The sequence below is a fragment of the Lutra lutra genome, chromosome 1 (assembly GCF_902655055.1).
Source record: "Lutra lutra chromosome 1, mLutLut1.2, whole genome shotgun sequence".
NCBI classification, from domain to species: domain Eukaryota; kingdom Metazoa; phylum Chordata; class Mammalia; order Carnivora; family Mustelidae; genus Lutra; species Lutra lutra.
The window spans coordinates 214,314,532-214,334,952 of record NC_062278.1 but is presented as its reverse complement, the minus strand read 5'-3'; the positions used below and the strand labels follow the sequence as shown (position 1 = coordinate 214,334,952).

The window sequence follows — 20,421 nt, the reverse complement described above, 5'->3', positions numbered from 1 at the left end:
CCTGCAGGTTCTGTCCTGTCACCTCCCTGTTCTCATCTCCCTGCCCTGGTTTCCCATTTTCCTCACTCATTCCTTCCAGTCCTTGCTGCTGCTCCAACACACCAAGGATTTCTAACCCCCGGGGCAAGCCACCTGTCTCAGGGTGGCGTTCTTGAGGTTGAAGATTCCCTTAGATCCCTGGTTCTCTCAGCACTCACCTTGATCACCATCTCAAAGGTAAAGACGCCTGTAAAAACGTAGTCAAAATATCGTAGCACCTGTAGGGGATAAAAGCAAGGGGGCAACAGATCACTAGCTTGCTCCAGCAGAGTCCCCATGAACCAAGTGATGGCCCACTGGGGTGTGTCGTCTCCAGAAAAGTTCCTGAGGAACATACTTTCCCAAGCAGAGAAGGAAACATGGCTGCCACATACAGTTGGGCAGGGTGTGCACTGCACAAGGGCCCATCCCATTCTGTCTAAAGAGTACAGATTTCTATGTTGTGTATGAAACTTTCCAGCAGATGGCAGCAACGTCCTAACAAAATCACTCAGGATGGTTGGCCTACCAGTGGGAAGGGTTTCTTTATTTGCCCAAAGCTGAAATATAAACTGAAGGTGGTCTTGAGGGAGTTCAGGGAGGCCTGCATCCCTGTTGGGGATGAGTCTGACATCTCTCAATGCCTTTGACCTGTTGGGCATCCTAGGTGAGAAACTGTAGGGTCTCCTAAACATGACCACCTAAGTCAGACCCCAGGGGGTCAAATTCACCACTGTGGTCTCCCTCCCAGCTCTGTGGCCACATCCTCACCATGGTGGGGTGGTTTTCCCTGCACCCCCTGCCGTACACAGACAGGGCCAGGCAGGGAGGTTTCTGCCTAGATGCGCAGCAGTCTGCAGCCTGGCCCCTCCTAGGCCCTGTCACCACAGACCTCTGGTGTAACCTTAGTGTGAGGATGTGACTGGGCTAGCGCAAGGGTCTGGCGGGTGGCAAATGCAGGGACCTGACTCCCATCACATTCACGTTAGGAAGGAGCTGATATTTCCTGAGGCCCACCACCAGAGGACTCCTGTGAACACCGGAGTCAGTTTCGGGTCCTTCTCTGCTCTAGAATTCTCTGTGGCTCTGATCTCACTTGAGGTAAAAGCCATAATCCTCCTGCCACCACCACCCCCAGCAAAGCCGTGAGCACTCTGGGGGGGTTCACCTCTATGCCCTCACCTCCTCTCACGCCCCTTTGCTCTCTCTGCTCCTGTCACCCTGTCTTCACCCCAGGGCCTTTGCACAGGAGGCTACCTCTGCCTGGAATGCTCCTCCCCACATCCCACTGGATGCCCTCTCTCTCTCCTCCTCTATGGCTTGGCTTACACATCACTTTCTCAGTGCCGCCTTCCCCCACTGCCTGTTTCAAGTCCTACTTGCACTTTCCCTTACCAAGCCTACCACCCACCCTGGCAAACTATTTGTTATAATTTATTATAGTCATTAGTTATCTTATCGTCCATGTGCCCAACCCGATGTCAGCCCCATGAAGGCATGAACATTTGGCTGTCCCTGTAGCCCCTCTGGGTCAATATCCAGGTCCAAGCATAAAGCTGGCACTCAAGAAATATTTGCTGAATGAAGGCATGAGTACTGGAACTGTACTGGGTCCTGTAGGCGCTGGGCTCTGTGATCCATGTGGTCGCAACTCACATTCCCATTTTGTGTGGTGCTCAAAGGACCAGTAGGGACAGAGTGGCCAGGATGGCCAGCTTCCTGAGGTGGGGCGACAGGTGCAAAGGGCTGGAGGTATCTGGGTGCAGAGAGCATTCCGGGTGCACTGGGTGGAGGGCTCAACAAGGTCCAAGACCTGGTGTTCTGTGATCTCTGGGAAGGCAGGGACCGTTTCATACCCTGTCAATCCTTGATGCTTAGCTCTGTGCCTGGCACATACTGGCTGCTCATTTAGTAATGACTAAGCAAAGCAACGAATGAAAAGCAGAAAGAGAAAATGGAAGACAGGGAGTGGGGAAGGGCAGGCTAGGAGGTCAGGGGAATCTACTTGTGGAAAACGGAATGAATTAGATGGGGCAAGAGAAAATCAAGAGACCAACAAATTAGGTTTGACTATATTGAATATGGAGATCCTTTGACCTTTACGAATGGCAATTTCCTGTGGCTCAGTTTAATCCGACGATGTTCTCAGACCCATTTATCCCAGAGAAATGCAAATCAAAGTTGCAGACAGATTCCCCTCCACAGCCACGGAGTCCGCCAAGCACACGAGTCTCCAGCACCAAGTTCTGACAAGCCCGTGGAGCAGTGGGAGCCCCCCACGCCGCCCGCGCAAGTGTCACCATATTGTCCAGCAAACACCTGGGGGCAGCTAGCAAGCCTGACTGCATACAGCTTCCTGATCTAGAAACTCCGTTTATGGTTCTCTACCCTGAAGAAAGTCAAGCCCATGCACCCCCAGAGACGCGCCCGGGGTGGGGGTGGGGTGTGTGGCCAGTTTTTCAGCTGGAAATGATGCAAACAGACATCAGCAGAGGAATACGAAACAGCCATGAAAAAGAATGACCGTCACTCCTTGCCACAATGTGTTCCTTTCACAGGGGACACGATGTCGGGTGACAGAAGAGAGGCATGGAAGGATTCTATCTGTTGAGGGTCAGAGAGGAGTAAAACCAAAATCTAGTGCTTAAGAAAGCACAAGCCCGTGGGAAAATGAGAGCAGTTAAGCTCATTCCAGAAGTGGGAAGGGGGTGGTTTGTGTCATGGTTACCTCCGGGCTTCGTTTCCCAAGGTCGGTGTGACGGACACTCAGGGCAGGGTCATTCCCTGTGGTAGGGGCCGCCCCGGTGCACCGTCAGGGGGCCGAGCAACACCCCCAGCCTCCGCCCTCCAGATGCCAGTGGCTCCCTGCCACCCGCCCCAAGTCACGACAACGAAATGTGCCTGCAGACATTGTCCCCGCTTGTGAACCCCGACTCCAGAGAGAAGAAGAGGTGCATCGAGGAGGCCGTGGTCATGGGTGGTTTTGTTCTATTTCTTGTCCCTGGGAGGGGTTGTGGGTGCTTTAAATCCTTGAAGAGATGGATCATGCGTGTTTCCTGCACTCTTCTGAGGTCTGTTCTAGTTCAGCCAACAAAAGAATGGGGGGAGGGGGTCCCTGGGCATCAGCTGGCAGTGCGGGGCCACAGTGTCCTTGAAGGGGGTGGGGTTTGAGGAGAGAAGTTTTAGCTGCGAGATGCAGCTGGCAAGGACCAGGATCTGAAGCTTTGCAAATGCTCCACGGGGTCTGAGCCCGGCTGGGCTCCTTCAGCCTGGGCACCACAGCAGCACCCCTGCCAGCCAGCGACTGAGCCTTCTATAGTCGGCAGGGGGTTTGCTGACCCCTCTCAGGATGCCCCGTCCTGGGCCTGGCTCCCTGCCGTCCCTGGGGGAGAGCAGGCAGCAGGAGATAACAGGGCACAGCCCCAGCCCTGCCCTGGTACTAGTTTCTTCCGGGAGCCTTGTTCTAATTATTTCCTTCTAACTCCCCCATCAGGTCCCCAGGGGCCCTGCCAGGCCTGCAGAGGAAGGGAAAGTGCAAGGTAAGCTGCTGTCATGCAGCCTTGACTTCTGGGGCTCTCTAGCCTCGCCAGGCTCCTAACCTACTTAGCGTGGGCAGCAGGGCCCAGCTCCCAGCAGGAAATGTACCTTTGGCTCTGAGTGGGGGCAGGGCAGCAATGGAGGGCAGGAAGGAGCTGGAGCAGGGGCTGCTGCTGCCAGTCCAGAATCTGCTATGTGCCCGTCTGTCAATCTCTTGCTTCCTCATCTCAACCACAAGCACAAACTCATTCTTGCTTGGCAGGGCACAAGGGGAGCTGTGCACACAGTAGGTGCTCAATAAAGAGACAGTTGAAGGAAGCAGCGGGAGCCCTAGGGGAGGCAGAGTTGGATTTGTGCTGTGTGATCTTGGTCGGGTCCCTTAGCCTCCCTGAGCCTCAGTTTCTCCATCGTCCCACGTGGGAATATCTGGGAAAGCTTACGTGCCAAGTGCCTGGGGTTGTGCCTGGAACACAGCAAGTGCTCAATTAACAGGAACTGCTAACAGACCGTGGACCCCTAAAGGGAAAGCTTTTTAGCTCTCCAAAAAGTTAAAATTGTCGGCTGCGTTTCTGAGTCAGAATAGTCCTTTCTTTCAAAGCTCATGTCCAAACCCAGAAGTCTGTTTGGTGACACCTGGCTGCCCAGGCGATTGGCTGTGGAGGACCCCCTGCCTGAGTCCCCCCTACCTGCCACGCACGGCGTGCGTCCCTCCATATCACCCAGCCTCACTCCCTCTACCAGGGATGCCAGCAATTTCTAGCCCCACCCACTGTCAACCAATTTCCCCTCTGCCACGTGCACACAGCCACTGTCTCCTTAAGCAACAGCCTGCCCCCAAGCACCTCCTCAAGGAATCAGAACTTCCCCTCCCAACCAGCAGCCATGGTGCACCCAGGGCTGTGCCCCAGGGGTACCCCTGACATTCCTTCCACCATGGCAATCAGCTTTCAGGGATGCAGGACAAAGGAGCCCGGAACAGAGGAGCCCAGCCAGGAAGGGGTCTGCTGGGTGGGACTCACGTTGTTTCGAGGTGCGTTGGGCTGCACGGGGTCCTCAGCCGCCAGGGCGATGCTGCTCATGGCAATGACCATGAGGATGCACATCTCAAAGTAGCGCAGGTTCAGGATGTAATGGCACAGGCGGCGCAGGCTGTTGGGGACACATGGGTGTGCAGAGGTCTATTCAGATCGTGGGCTTACAAACCCTTTCCTTCTGTAATTTCCTTCTCCTTATTTCACCTACCACTCCCCAAGGTCCCATGCCCAACAAAGTATCAAGATCCTCCACCTGGGGGCTTTCATGGAGGTCATGGAACCCCAAGAAGGTGGGGGGGCCCTCAACCAGGGGACATATTCACAGGGCCTGTTGATAAGTTCTTATCCCTTCCAAACCATCCTCTTGGAAAATCTTGATTCCCAGACTGAGTTGAAGAAATAGTTTCCCCGATTCTGCAGGAGATGAAAAGGTTTTTCACGCATAAAATGTCCCATGGTCAAATAAAATAGGGAAATTCTGGATTAAAGAGATCTCTTTTTTTTTTAATTGATTGAGTGACCTTAGGCAAGTTACTTATCCCCTCTGTGCCTTAAAGCTCTCATCTGTGAAATGGCCATAATCATGGAGCCTACAAGAATGTGAAGATCAAAAATGTTAATATATGCCTGGCACATAGTAGGGGCCTCCAGAAAGCTACTGAAATTATAGGTTGAAGGCCTTATCAGAGCCTTTGATGTGGTAATGGGATAATACATAAGTACCTAACCTCTTAAGTGGAGCTAATAATATTTATAAATATGTCATAAAGTTGTGTGGATGGCAGCAAGGCTGTGTGTGTAGTTAAGAACAGGGATGCTGGCATCGGTCTGTTTGGGCTCTCCCACTTGCTTGCTGTATGACCTTGGGCAGGTAACTTCACCTTCCTGGGCCTCAGTTTCTTCATCTGTTAAATGGGCATAAGCACAGTACCAATCTCATAGGGTTATTATGGTAATTTTTTTTTTTTTTTTTTGTAAAGCACTCACAACAGTGCCTGGCACTGAATACCACATAAATGTTTTCCTAGTAAAATAGATACTTTCAACCACATAAAAAAAGAAGCACATAGGATGAGACTCAAAGGTCTCAAGAGGCAGGTAATAGAAAGTAGTTACCGACCAGCTTCTTTGACATGATTTTTGTCAGGAAGCATTTTGATGGACCAGGGTTTCAAGAAATGTCCTTTGGAAAAATGCAATCCTCAAAGAAGCCACAGTGAGATGCACGTGGTAAATTTCTCTCCTAAATAATCTATTTTCCTCAAGGATGCCCAAGACAAAGGGCTACGGAACTCAGAGACCATCTGTCTAGAATCCAAATCCTTGGGGAGGAGAGGTTAGGAGCAAGAGCTCAGGGACCAGGGCCGCCATATATGATGACATAGGTTGTGCACTGCATAAGGCAAACATTTCTTAGGGGTGCCTCTCACATTACAGGTGGTGTAGATTTGAATATTTATGACCATAATTTCTAGATGATGGTCGGAAAGGGTCTTTTTCCCTAAATCAATACTTTATGAGAAATTTCTGTCTTACAGGACTCAAGAAAAGGGCATCATTTTTAAATTTGCTCAAAAATCCCCTATGGCCTAATGGTGATCTTGCAGGCCATTCTCCCCAGTACCCACTGGGTGGGCCTGCTGTCTGGCTTGACTTCCACCAACCCAGTGGAAGCCCCAGGCACCCTGCCCTGGCCACAGGCCATACTCACGGGTTGGTCGTAGAGAGGATAAACATGGAGCTGTAGGGAGGCATGGGTTTGGGGCCGTCTTCCCCGGGGTCGTCGTCTTCCTCCTCCTTCTTCTCTTCCTCCTTTTTTGGCAGTGGGTCTGGGTTGGCGTTTTTGTTCACTGTGGGGACAAGAACCAACACAGGGCTCCTTCCGTGATTTCCCATAAGCCTCTGGGCTCCCGTCCGCTCCCCAGAGCAGACAATAAGCAGCCGAGATTTGTAAAGTGTCTACAGTGCGCCAGGGACCACATTAGTCCATTTAATACTCACATGACCCTGTGAGGTTGGTACTTTATACTCTCCATTTTACAGAGGATGAAACTAGCACAGACAGGTGAAGTGACTTGCCTAAGGTCACACAGCTGGGATGTGGCAAAGCTGGGATTTGAACCTGGTCCCAGAGTGCCTGCTCTCAACCACTCGACAGCCCTGAGGCGGGTGGGACGTTCATGGGATGCTAACACAAACCTGCCCCCATCCCGTTGGATCATCATACCATCACTTGAAGGCAGGTAGCATGAGCTCCAACAGACCCATTTTACAGATGGTAATACTGAGCTCTTCCTTCATCACACTGCAGGGTTTCCCACCACCATGAATACCTCTCTTTCGATGGCAAGGGCCACTACCCTCCCAAGCATTGATCCTGCAGCCTTGCTTTGCCTCTCTGGGCAGGCTGAGTTTCTCTGAGTCTCAGTATCTTTATCTATAAAATGGGCACAATTATAAGACCCTCCTTGTAGGGCTGTGTTGAGCATTTATCAAGCAGATTCATGAAGTTCTCCTGCATAGAGCTGGCACTACCAAGAGGGCTATTGTTACCATCTTTGGAAATAACTAGCTCAGTGGGTCATCTCTAAATTCTCACTGCTTCTCTGACCCCAATCGTACATGGTGGGGGGCTTGGAGGGAGGTCACAAACTGCCAATCCCTCAAAGGCCTAGACCTGCACTGTCTAATACTTGAACAGTACGATACTCTGTACGTGTAAAACACACCAAATTTCTAAGACCGAGTACAAGACAAAGAATGTAAAGTAGCTCGTTACTGTTAAAAATGCTGATTACGTGTTGAAATGGTAGCATTTTAGATACAAATAAATAACACTTCGGGTTAAATGAGATTAAAGGGAGGGAGAGAGAGAGAGACTTCCAAGCGGCCTCCAGTCCCAGCGCAGAGCCTGATGCTGGGCTCGATCTCACCACTCTGAGATCATGACCTGAGCCGAAAGCAAGAGTCAGATGCTTAACTGACTGAGCCATCCCGGTGCCCCGCTTTTCTTAAATCACTCCTTCCTCCCTCCTTCTCGCCTTTCTTTCTTTCAATATGGCCACTAGAAAATTTAAAACTACACACGTGGCCCATGTCGCATTTCTTTTGGACAGGGCTGATCTGGGGAATCATCTGATGCCTCCTTGATTTCCATGAAAAGGACCCACTGCTTGTCAAATACGGTGGCGTCCTGGCTTTCCTGTGAGAATCTGGGAGGCAGACAATATCGCTGAACTTCTTGGAGGCCGTGTGCCAGGTTCCACGGTGTATTATCTCCTTTAGCCCTCCTGGCAGTCCCATGCGGGTAGGAACCGCATCTATACCCATTTGGAGAGGAAAAAACTGAGGCCACAGAAGTAGGTTCACCGTCAAGGGTCACTTGGCTAAGCCTGCCGGGACTGGGCCCAGCCAGCCCTGCTCACCTCGTTGGCCCCAGGGACATCAGGTGCCCCTCCCGGTGACGGGGGTGGTGGGGGTCTCACCTTGGACGACGGTGTGGTTGAGAGGGGGCGGGCAGGCTGGGGGGATGTCCACTGTGGTGTGGTCGGGTTTCCTGGCAGTCTTTGCTGAGTTGGTCTGGGTGCTGCTGGGGTTGGTGACGATAAGGCTGTTCTCGGGGGTCTTGGGGGGGCCGGGGTCGGACGGGTCCCCAGGGTTGTTGGGCGTCCGGCGGCTGGCGGCATTCTGGGGGTTGGTGGCCGTGGGTGGGGCTGGCGTGGGTCTGGGTTCCGTGCTGTTCCCGGTCCTGGCGGGGCTCTGGGGCAGGCCGGGGCGGCCGAGGCTGTCGTGGGCGCCGGCCGACCCCGCGGTGGCCAGCTTGTTGTTCCTCATGTTGTCGATGTCCTCGGCCAGCGGCGGCTCTTGGCGGCCCAGGTCCTGCTGGATTGGCCGGGTGGTCGACAGGTTGGGGCCTGACACGGGGACCCCAGGGCCCTGGTTCTCTCTGCAGAAGGCAGGCCAATGAGAAAGGACCCGTAACTGAGTGAGAATAATAGGACGAATGCTCTAGACCCTGCCTCAGCTTCCACCCTTTGGGATGTACGCCTGGACCCGGAGAGGCCACGTCCTGGAGCTCCCCAGGCCCTGGCACGAGAGGGTCCTGGCTGACTCCTGCTTGGAGATCATGACCCCATGGAAGAGTAACGTCCCGGCCCCCCAGAATTCAGTGTGGTGCTTCTCTTGCTGTTTCCTGGGGGATGAGGCTACTCCTGTGGGGAGAAACCCGAGAGTAAAAGAACTTTCTGCCAGAGCCTGCCTTCTTCCAAACCAAAGCCCCCTGCCTCTGCCTATAGGTACCCCCGGAGCTCCTGGGTGGGACTGGGGCCCAGAGTGTTTTCAGGGGTGGCTAAAACTGATAGGGGGACACCATCTTTTTAGGGATAAAACTGCCTCATGGCTTTACATGCCTGATGTATTTATGTCCCCTCCCAATATCCCAGCTAGGGAGAACACACTATACACCCAAATAAGCATAATAAACACGAATAAACCTAATAACAGCAAACACTTCAGTAACAAAGCTCTCAGCGGCTGCTCTAAGCACTCGGCTTATAATAACCCCTTCATCCTCAGCTAGATAACTAGCCCCATTTTCCAGATGAGGACACTGAAGCTCAGAGAGGTTTAGTCTCTTGCCTAAGGCCACACAGCTGGTAAATGAACATGATAATTTTTCATGGGGATACAAGTGTGATGGCCAAAGCATTCCAGGCAGAGGGAACAGACAGTGCAAAGGTCCTGAAACGGGGACAAGCTCATTGAGTTTCAGGATGCTGGTATGGCTGCAGGTGGAGAGTGGGGGAGACAAGGCGGGTAGGAATTTGGTGCCTCAACTACTCAAATAATTAACTCCATAATTAACTCAGAAGAGCCTTGAGTGTTCGGTGCAACTGGGGAGAAGAGAAAAATGTTAAGGGTCTTGGCTGGGCTTTTTCTACCCCATTGCCATTTGGGACATCAGCTCTGCGAGGGAAGTGGTTTATTTTTGTCTTTCTGTTCACAGCTGTGATTCCAGTGCCCAGAATGGGGCCTGGCACATGGCAAATGCTTGGTCACTTTTTGTCAAGTAATAAGTAGATGCCCCCATTTTTCAGATGAGGACAATGAAGCCCTGAACTCTCATGGTCCCAGCCCTCCCATCAGGCCCTGCCTCCTCCCATCTGGACACTCACGCCTAGCTTGCCGGTCACCCCCAGGAGCTGTGGCCCCGGTGAGGGTGGCAGGGGTCTGGGTCCTGACTGGTGCCTGCTGGCTGCATGTCCGTCCTCAGCTGGCTTCGGCTCTGCCTGCCTGCGCCAAGCGGACCTGGCTCCCAGTCAGCTCCCTGAGGGTTTGGACCCCAATTTGCTCTGTTTGCTTTCAGACCACCCTTTAGACCCTGGGTCCTCAGACGAGGGGTCTTGTCCTTCCTTAGTACCTGGGCGCTGGCCCCAGCAAAGCCTGTGCCCTGGAAACCCCAGGACATTTATTGTTTATAATCTCAACGATGTCTCTCACTGGAGGGCTTTGCAATACGAAACTTATCCCTCCGGCTCTTCTTAAAGGCAACCCCAATTCTGCTTCCTGTATCCTCTGCTTCTGCTCATAATAGCTCACACGCACTGAGCACCTGCTGTGGGCCAGACATAACACGCCTCTCAGACATACACAGATCTTCTAATCCTTAGAATCGCTGGGGAAAGTGGGCAGTGCTATTAGTCCCATTATGCAGGTGAGGAAAACTGAGTCCTGGAGAGGCCAAGGCATAGTAGAAAACGATGTCCTCAGGCTGCACATGTTCATTGACCAGCTGGGAGATCAGGTAGGATGGTAGGCACGAAAACCCACGCCCAGTCTGGAACTCTAAATCCACCTAACACTTCCTCGTCTTAATTTTGCATTTTAACTTGCCAAAGTCCACGGTGTTTTTGGGAAGTGGAAGAGAGACGAGGGATTTTATTTTCAGACTTGCGTCTCTGAGGCTGCACGGGGAGAAGGGCAGGCCCAGCCGGTTTTCTCACTTCTCAGTCATGTGAGTGAGGCAGACTGGCCTGTTTTGAGTCTCAGCAAAGCTCTTCACCAGCTGTGGGACCCTCTGTAGTTTGATTAACCTCTTTGAGCCCCAAGTCCCTTGTCTTTATATTGGGGATAGAGTAGCAGAGCCTTCCCTATGACCGGGAGGCTAAAGTGGGGATCCTGGAGCTGAGTGGCTGCAAAACCATCGGCAAGTTACTCAACCTTGTTCTTCATCCAACACACGGGCGTGGGTAACCTCCTTGGGTCTCTATGAAGCAACTCCCTGGTGGGATCTGCCCTGCCTCGCTTAGAACCTGCTTGTGACTAGTGATCCTTTATCCTTCTCAGCATCTCCCTTTTGGAATAGGGTTGTCTACCTTGTGCTCATCCTACCCCTGTATTCTACAGGCAGAGAATTTGTCTTCTAGTTCATGTCCACAGATGGGAGGGGATTTGGCCTCTAAATGGCTCATACCCAGAGTCTCATCCATACCCAACTTAGATGATGAGATGTAGGATTCCTGAACTGATGCTGTGAGAGGCCAAGACTTCTGGGGATGTTGGCACATGGGGGGAGTGTGTGCTGCACGTGAAATGGACATGCATCTTGGCGGGGGGAGGAGCCAGAGGGCAGTCTGTAATGGGCGGAATGTTGGCCTCTCAAAAGATACACCCACCTGGAAACCGTGAATGTGGTGTTATTTGGAGAGAGGGCCTTTGTAGACATAACTGAGCTAAAGATCGTGGGATGAGGGGCACCTGGGGAGCTCAGGTCATGATCCCAGGGTCCTGGGATCGAGCTCCGAGTTGGGCTCTCTGCTCAGTGGGAAATCTGTTTCTCCCTCTCCCTTTGCCCCTACCCCACTTGTGCTCTCTCTCCTCCTCTCTCTCCAATAAATAAAAATCTTTTAAAAAAAGGGATCATGAGATGAGGTCATCCTGGATCAGGCTGGCCCCTGAATGCCATGACCAGTCCTTGGAAGGTCTGGAGAGAGGGAGAGAGAAGTCTTGGAAGGTCTTGGAAGAGAAGGAGAGAGGACACGGGGGCCAGGGGGTGGGTTGTGCGGTATGAAGCTGGAGGTCAAGTGTGCAGGGATGCATCCGTTGTCCAAGAAGGACCCAGCCTCCAGGACGCCAGCAGCCCTGGGAACCTCGTACGGTGCCCGGAGAGTGAGTGTGCGTCAGCTGTAATGGCACGAGTAAATCAAGTCTCCACCGTATTTCCCCAATGTCTCATGCAGCCCACAAATAGGTTCCTATTTCGAACCCACTCCTGGTCCTTTCTGAGAAGTTGTCCATGAGAGGAAAATCTGGTTGGGAGTATTTTCTCATTGTTCTTATCAATTTTTTTTTGGGGGGGGGGAGGAGATAGCCATCCCTAGCACAAAGTAGGTTCGGGTAAATTACCACTTCAGAGAGAACCTAGATCCTTTGGCCAGCACTAAAGGACACACAGCCGAGACCTGGTGCATTGGCGGGGATGGCAGCCTCGTGCCCAGGACCAGGAGCCCTTGGCTCCCTCTGCCGGCTCGGTCTGCTGAGAAACCGGAGCCAGCTCAACCGCAGTGGCTGCACCTCAGTCTCCAGGAGGCTTCACTGCCAAGCATCTCCAAGGAGAACTCAAAAGGGGCAGAAAACTTTGAAGTCAGGCCCCTTCCCCCTTCCCTCTTGGGGATGTGCATCAGCTGCCCAGAATAGGCAGCCGGTTGCATAACCCGGTCCCGCCCCGCATCCCTCTGCCAGCTAATCACTTCAGCGTCCTTCTGCCAAGGGCTATGGACACCTTTTCCGGGGCGTGCACAGGCCCCCGATGCAGAGGAGGATGGTGCCTCCTCCTCTGCTTCCTGGTGCCACTATGTCCTAAGGACCTATGTGTATTAGCTCATTTAATCCCCACAGCCACCACCACTGGACATGGGATTAGGATCAGACCCATTTTACAGATGAGAAAACTGAGGCCAGGAGAGGCAAAGGCCAGGTGTCACCCAGCTTAGAAAGGGCTGCGCTGGACTGGACTCTGGTCCTACAGATTCTAAGGCAGGATAGACTCTGTGAGGCTCAGGCATCCAGGATCTCCTTTTGCTCTTTCTGGGGAGTGGGTTTCATGGTGATGGCAGCAGGTGAAACGAGGGCACAGAGAGCCCAGATGCTAATTCCAGGGTGGTGCAGGTCTTGGCAAGAGATGCCTCTGCTCAGCCCCGTCCAGCAGGAGGCACTGCCTGGCTACTGGGGAGCGGCAGCCACTCTGCGACCCGCAGCGTTTTCCTGGGAGTCAGGGAAATCTCTACCTTCGCTCTGATGGCCCTGGGGTGCCACTGGGCTCAGCCACCTGGGGTGGGGGATCTGGGGTCAGTGGCTACAGAACGATGTAGAATGAATGACAGAATGTGCTTACATCCACATTTCACTGGGGTGAGCTTATGAGAGCTACAGGAGGCCATTTAAAGCTGGGGAGGAGAGGAAGGTTAACCCAGGAAGAGGCAGAGGGAATGGAAAGAACCATTATATGTGTATTATCAATGTTCTGGTGAATGGAAGACACAGTGCAGATCTGGGAAAAGGCCGGAGAAATGATAAAAAGGAAAAATGCAGGTGGCAGACCCCTTAGGCAGGGCCACCATGGAGAACTGAATGTCTTTTTAGTATATTACATTTGTGATTAAAGTTTTCTCTTGGCCAGTTTTTTTTTTTTTCTTTAAAGCAGATGAATGCCTTGTCTTGGATTTTTTTTCTCTAAAAGTGTTCGAATCTTCATGAAGCTCTATTTCCAACGAGCATTAGACTCTTTTCATAAGCCAGGAGAGTAATGTCTACCTGGCCAGGGCTTCGAGTATGTCCATTAATATGGTAATAGGAGCGGCCCCCTGGAGCAGGTCTGGGGTGGTAGCAGGGAGGTAGTTTCTTCCTCTGGAGGAGAGGGGAAGCAGCGGCCATCTGTGGGATTTGGGAACGCTGCATTCTTATCACACCACTGCTATCTGTGGGCTGCCCTTGGGAAATCTCTTCCTCTTTCTGGCCCTCAATTTCCCCATCTGTGAAAGGAAGGGGCTGGAGTGGTCACTCTAGAGGTTATGGATATGAAGTTGTTTTTTATGTCTGTTGATGATAAAAAAGATTTTTTTTTTTTTTTTTTTTTTTGGAGAGGAAGGGAGAGAGGTGGGGTGGGGGCAGAGGGACAGGGAAAGAGAGGATCCAGAGTAGTCTCCATGCTGAGCACGGAGCCCAACGTGGGGCTGGATCTCACGACCCCGGGATCATGACATATCCCCAAACCAAGAGTCGGACGCTTAACCAACTGAGCCGCCCAGGTGCCTCTATGAGAAAATCTTAATAGTATAAATGATAATAGTAATAGAAATAGTAATAGCTAATACTTCCTAAGTGCTTGCTGTTACCACCTCTACACATAGTTAACATATACTGAGTACATAGTAATAATCTTCACCGTGATGATAGCTAATGTTCACTGAGCACTTATTATACGCCAGGCATGATTCAAAGCCTTTTACATATATTAACTCCATTGAACCTTCCGCTTACGCCAGGCAGTAGGACCGCTCTCATACCCACTTTACAGATGAGCCAACAGAGGTGCAGAGATGGGACATGCTACAAGTCACACAGCTGGGAGGTGACAGGCAGGAGTGTGACCTCTGGCTCCAGAGTTCTTGCCCTTCACCACCAGGCTGTGCTGACATTCCATCCCTGTCACTCAGCCTCCTTCAATCACAGGAGTAATATAGCAACAAGTAATAGTAATACCAGCAGGAGGGAGAAGAACAGCATCAGTGAATCACGGGTCCTTAATCACTGAGTCATGTTCTAAACACTGTGTTCCACCTAAAAACCTTTTCTGTGGCCTCTCCTTGCCCTGGGAGGATTCAAGGTCCTGCTGATCCATCACTGTTCTTTCCATTCTTTTGTCTGCCACTCTCTCCTCACCTTCCAAACTGCAAACCGGCTTCCTTCTGGTCCACCTCAGGGCCTTTGCACATGCTGCACATGCCCAGAACAGTCTGCTCCCACATCAGATAGCTCCTGTTGGGAGCCTGGTCTGGGTACAGGGGGAGGGGGAGAGAGAATCTCGAGCAGACCCCTCACTGAGCACAGAGCCTGACGTGAAGCTTGATCTCACAACCCAGGGATCATGACCTGAGCCCAAAGCAAGAGCTGGACACACACCCGGCTGAGCCACCCAGACACTTCTTGTATGTTTTAAATACATACCCTATTTTTCCGGAATGCAACTACTGGACACATTGAAGGAAGACTAGACTATTTCACAGGGAGCTTCACCAAGAGGTATTCTCCAGTTTGGAAGATCTCAATACTGGTGGCAACTCCCTCATGTCACCTAAGTTGACCACACCACCCAGAGCCAGCCAGCATCGGCACCTGTCACGTTCATTCGTGGTGCCTCTGCATACAGGGCCCTGTGTCACTTTACTCTGTCCTCTAGACCCTCCTTACTCAAAGTGGGGTCCCTGGACCAGCATCAGTCTCACCTGAGAGCTCCTTAGAAATGCTAAATCTCAGCTGCACCTGAGACCCACTGATTTAGAAACTGTATTTTAATAAGATCCCTGGGGATTCATGTACACATTCAATTTTGGTAAGTGCTGGCCCAGTGCCCATGTCATATAACAGAGCCACTTAAACACATCATTAAAAAGCCAATATGATCCCCTCGTGGTGATATAAATGAAGACGAACAGGACGTCAGCGAAAATAAGAACAACATCTGTTTCAACACGGTTGGGTTCCTGTATGTAGAATTACTACAGGACAGTAACAAAATATTAAGAAAACAAAGATGCTGTTTGCTACTGAGTAGGGTGCTGGCCTGCAAGGGGCCTCAGAAAGCCTCCGCCTTACTCTCCTTTCAATTCTGAGGGCCCGGAGGGGCTTTTCGGATCCCTCAGGAATAGCATCAGGTAAAAAGATGGTTGACTCATTAACAGCTAAAAATGGTCTACTTTTACCAAGCACTTACGTGTCAGCTGTTCTTCTTCGGGACTTTTGCATGAATTATCTCTTTGAATTTCAGCCATGACCCAGTTTGATCCCACCATCTCCATTTTACAGATTGAGAAAACTGAGGCCCAGAGATCTTTAGTCACTTGCCCGCAATCACACAGCAAGTACATGGAAGAGCTGAAGAATTCGGGGGTAGGGGGGTGGGGGGATTTCTCATAGATTATCCCTGAGATGCACAAGGGGGAAATGGTGAGCCTGCAGAGGCTGGCGGCCAGAAGGCCTAGTTTCAGGCCCCTGAGTGGCGGCGAGACCCTGGGCCAGCCGCCCAAAGGCCTCTCTGTTCGCGTCTTTGACAATGGGGTGGACCGCAGAAGACTGATACGCTCAGCAGGGGCCACTTGGGCTCTGAGCATCATTACCGCTACTGTCACCAGCCAGCCTCGAGGTCATCCCCACTTACTTCCTCCTCCGGTGCCTGCGCTCCCTGTCCTCCCTCCGCGCATCCGCCTCGTACGCAGCCGAAGGGCCGTGCCGGTGCCGCCGCCTCCGCTCGCCGCCGTCGGGCCCCTCGCCATCGCCCTCGCCGCCCCGGACCGGCCGGCTGCCCTCGCGGTGCCGGGACCTCCGTTCGGCCTTGTCCTCCGCGCCCTCCTCGCCTGGCCTGCGGTGGGCGCGGTGGCGTCGCGGCTCCCCATCGGCGCCCGTGCGGGGCGAGCTGCTCCGGCTCTCCCGGCTGCCGCCCTGACGGTGCACGTGCCTGCGGTGGGGGTCCCCGACCTTGGCCCGCTCGGCCTCGGCCTCCCAGAAGCCCGGCTGCTCCAGGCTGCCCTCCCGGGCGTGGTGGTCCGACTCGCGGCCGTAAGGCCCCTCCCGGCTCAGCTCGGCCTCCTGGCTGCCGGCCCAGGCCCTGCGGGGGTCCAGGCCCACCGAGCCGCTGGGGTCCCGGGCCCGGTCGTGGTAGCGGGCCTGTTTCCTGAGGAAGTCCTCGGCTCGCTGCTGGCCGAGGCGCTGGTCCACCGTGGGCTCGGCGGCCCGGCTCTTGTTGGTGTTGTTGTTACGGTTCTCCTGGGGATCGACCACCAGCGGCCGGTCCAGGTGGGTCTTCATGTCCGGCCGCAGGTGCCGGGCGTAGGAGGCCTTCCAGCGCTCATCAGGGTCCATCTCGTTGTACAGCGCCTCCCGGCTGGCCAGCAGGTTCTGCTTCCGCATCTCACTGGTCCGCTGCTCCCACACCGACTTGGTGGGCTTCTGGTTCTTCTGTTGCTCCTTCCTGCAAGGGGAGGGCGCGGGGCTCAGACCACCGCGGGCACTGTGGCCTCCTCCGGCTGCTCCCACTAACGGGAGTCTCAGCCCAGGGGGCGTCTCAGCCCATGTGGTCTTGGCCCGAGGCACTTCGAAGCTCAGAAGGGTATCTTGGCCTGGCTTGGTTATCTCTGCCCAACCAGCCTGTGCAGAAACTCAACTTGGCTGGACATCCTGGCCTAGCAAGTGCCTTGGCCCAGGTGGGTGTCTCCATTCAGCAAGGGGTCTTGGTCTGACTGCATATTTTGTCTAATGGGGGCTCTCAGCCCAGATGGGCATCCCTGTTGTCCCCTCTACTCTTTTCAAATTGTAGCACATGACCCCCTGGGGGATGTAGCCTTGACATTAAAAATATTTTAACTTCTGAGACAACCAATCAAAAGGACATTGGCCTGGAGCAGATTCTGGAATTGCCCACGGGGCCTGCAGGAGCCTTTAGTTCTGGGTTATGGGAGGTCTAGATGGTCCCAGGGAGAGCCGGGTTGGGCACTTGGAAGTCTGGGGGGGGGCAGCACCTCTTTACCTGCAGCTGTCGATTTACCCACAGGGCCCCTGCTGGACTGCTGGAGTATACAGACTCTTCCAGGGTTTCTGTGCGCACTGATAGTTTTATACAGACCATCCACAAACCATCCTCGAAAACTTACTGGTCTAATTATTTGCTTTTCTAGGCTCCCCTTTCAGAGCCACTTCCTTCCGCTTTGGCCAAGAAAGCCCCCTCCCCACCATCACGTGATGCGCCACCCCACAGTGTGTAAAGTCCCGGGGACATCCGACGTAGGCACCATTTGGAGTATCGGGGTCAACAAATCTCCCTTTAATCGAGACACCGCAACTTCCAGCGCCTCACCACTTCTGCTTCACCAGCAGACTCTGTCCTCTCTGCCTTCATGATCTGTCTGGAATTCGGCTACATCCATCACCTTACTCCAGTCCCACTATCTGTTTTGCAGGGACCAATGTAGTCTTCTCCAAACTGGTCCCCTGACTTCCACCTTGCTCCCCACAGTCTGTTTCCCTGAGAGCTGTCAGAGGGCACCTGTGAGCTCCCAAGTTAGGTCCTGGCCTTCCTGTGCTCAAGAACGGTCTATAGTTTCCCCCTGACTCAGTGCAAACGTCTGAGTCCTGCCCATTACCCACAAGGCCCTGCACGATCTGTTTGCCACCTGTCTTCACTTCCTCCCTCTCTTCCCTCCTTCCCTCTATTTCAGTCAGCATGGCCCCCTTCATGTTCCCTAAACACAACAGGCACTTTTCCTGCCTCAGGGCCTTTGTATATGCTGTTCCTGCTGCCTGGTATGCTCTTCCCTCACCTCCTTCCACCTTCTCAGGGAGGCCTGCCCTGACAACTTTATTTAAAAGCCCACCTCTCTCCAGCTCCAGCAGGCCCTCCACCCCTTAACCTCTTGTTAATGCTGTATCCCCAACAGCTAGAACAAGGCTTGGCACAAAGGAGGTGCTTATTAACTATTCATCAAGTAAAAGGATGTAGGAGAGCAGAAGTCCCTCATTCTAAAGCTCAACCCTGTTGGGGACTGCTCCCTGCCCCCAAAACATTGATGGGGAGGGGGTACGGGCTGAGGAGCCTGGAGAGCATTCTGGACTTGGGGGCACTTACACAGCTATGGACATGTTGGCCGCTGACAGGGGACTCACTTCCGCCACCTCCTTGGCTTTCTGTAGAGCAAGTTTCTGGTTGGCTGCTTCTTCTTCTTCTTGCTCATCCTAAAAGACACACGGAGTCCCCGTTCACAAAACAGGAACTAGGCCTTGGGGCCTCCCCTTGGACCCTACGGCTAATGAGTGGCAACACGTGGAATATTTAGAAGCAGGTGTGGCCTGGGTGTTGACCCACCAGAGCTGAGGCCCACAGATAGGAATAGAGCCCAATGTTGGTCAAGGGCACTGCCACCCCCTTGATGTGCAGCCTTGACATCCAGCTCGTTATTAACCCTATTCTGGCACACAGCCAGGAGAAAACAAAAGGAAAAAAGACCTCCTTTCCTTCTGCACAACGGGGATTTCTCTGCGCCCTGTCTCAGTGAGCCAGAAATTAAGGCAGAGATTTTCCTCCCGCTTTACCTTCTGGGTTGTGCTCTCTGAATCAAGACTTTTCAAAAACACTGACTAGCCCCCACGTGCAGAAAATCCCCCCCTGGAGTCCCATGGCCCATCCCATACACTGCCGACAGCTTCCAGAAGGGGAATCAGGAGAGGAGCTTATGTTCTCAGCCGGTTAGGTTCAGAGAGGAGGAGGATGGGGGAAGAGGTTTTAAAAATACATACAGAAAAAGATGTTTTGGGGCTTTAAATCCTTCTTCAGCCTTCATGCAGGGCCTCATTCGTAAAACAGAAAAGCCAACAAAGAAAAAGCAAAGAAAAAGCAACGAGAAAGAAATGGCCAGAGATGAACCCACCCGTAAGAAGAGTCATGCTGACAGCAGGGCACCTCTCCCCCTGCGCAGGGATCTCTGGGGCAAGCAGCAACCTTACCACCTGGGAAGTGGTCAGATCAGGACACTCTGCCAGTGACAACACGGAGGTGGGACCCAGCCGGCCACCCCTTCTCATAAGGCCTCCCTTCCTCCTTGGCACCTCACTCAGCATTTCTCAGAGCCCGGCCCCTGGACCACTCGCCTTAGTGGCACTGCAAATGCAGACTCCCAGGCCCCCGGGAAAGCCTGGACTGGGCCCTGGAGTCTGCATCTTCAAAAAGCACCCGGGTGAGTATCAAGCATGGGTCAAGTTTAAGCAGCCATGAATGTGGCAAAGGACGTAGGTTCTAGACCCACCTGACTTCAGACCCCAGCTCCTCCGCTTACTGTTGATGTCAGGCAAGTCGCCTCTCCTCTCCGGGCCTCACCAGCCTCACCTAAAATTTCCACTCTCCCCGACTTTCCCTCCCTCACTCATCTCCCCAGCACTTCTCCCCATCTGACAAATTTATTTCTTGTCTGTCTCTCCCGCTGGAATATCAGCCCCAGTGAGGGTGGGGATTTCTGCCTCTTCTGTTCACTGCCACGTCTTTGGCTCCTAGAACAGGCCATGCTCACAATAGGTGCTCGATAAATGCTTTTGGATGAATGACACAGTCTGTAAACTTGCTTCTTGGGGTTTCTGTGAAGATTCAATGAGATGAAACACCCCAGGGGCTTAGCAGGGTACATGCCTCGTATGAAAGACCCCAGAAATGCTTGTGGCATAAAGGAAGGGAACAGTGTGGATCTGGAAGAAAATGTCCGTTCTCCACAGACGGTCTTGCCTCTCTTGCTCCCCTGCTCCCAGCCTCCCAACGCACCCCCTCCCCGGAGACCACCTCTGGGGATAGGCTCCTGGAACCTGGATGAGCACAAGGTCCGATCAGCCCCTGCAGCCAGCCAGCACCATGGTGACCAGGCCCGGGGCCGTGTGCTTGGGGTAGCAGAGACTTCCGTTTCTCCCCCCCATTTGGAGCGGGGCCCGGGAAACTCTCTCTCCCTCCTGCCAGGGCCAACAGATGGAGGGTTTGGCAGCGTCCACTCAATTCGGTTCAACACCTCGAGGCTCGGGAGATGGG

General features: G+C 53.1%; 1 protein-coding gene across 15 annotated transcripts in view; it reads right to left on the bottom strand.

Annotated features, from left to right (window-relative positions):
• CACNA1A (calcium voltage-gated channel subunit alpha1 A) overlaps window positions 1-20,421 on the bottom strand; it is a 286,823-nt gene that overhangs the window by 57,107 nt on the left and 209,295 nt on the right. For all 15 annotated transcript variants that reach the window (XM_047700733.1, XM_047700723.1, XM_047700811.1 and 12 more), the window contains 6 exons: window positions 18,484-18,590; window positions 16,024-16,833; window positions 8,075-8,535; window positions 6,301-6,439; window positions 4,575-4,704; window positions 198-257 (listed from right to left, as the gene is read on the bottom strand). In XM_047700733.1, coding sequence (XP_047556689.1) covers window positions 198-257; window positions 4,575-4,704; window positions 6,301-6,439; window positions 8,075-8,535; window positions 16,024-16,833; window positions 18,484-18,590 — 1,707 coding nt within the window. The remainder of the gene's footprint in view (window positions 1-197; window positions 258-4,574; window positions 4,705-6,300; window positions 6,440-8,074; window positions 8,536-16,023; window positions 16,834-18,483; window positions 18,591-20,421) is intronic.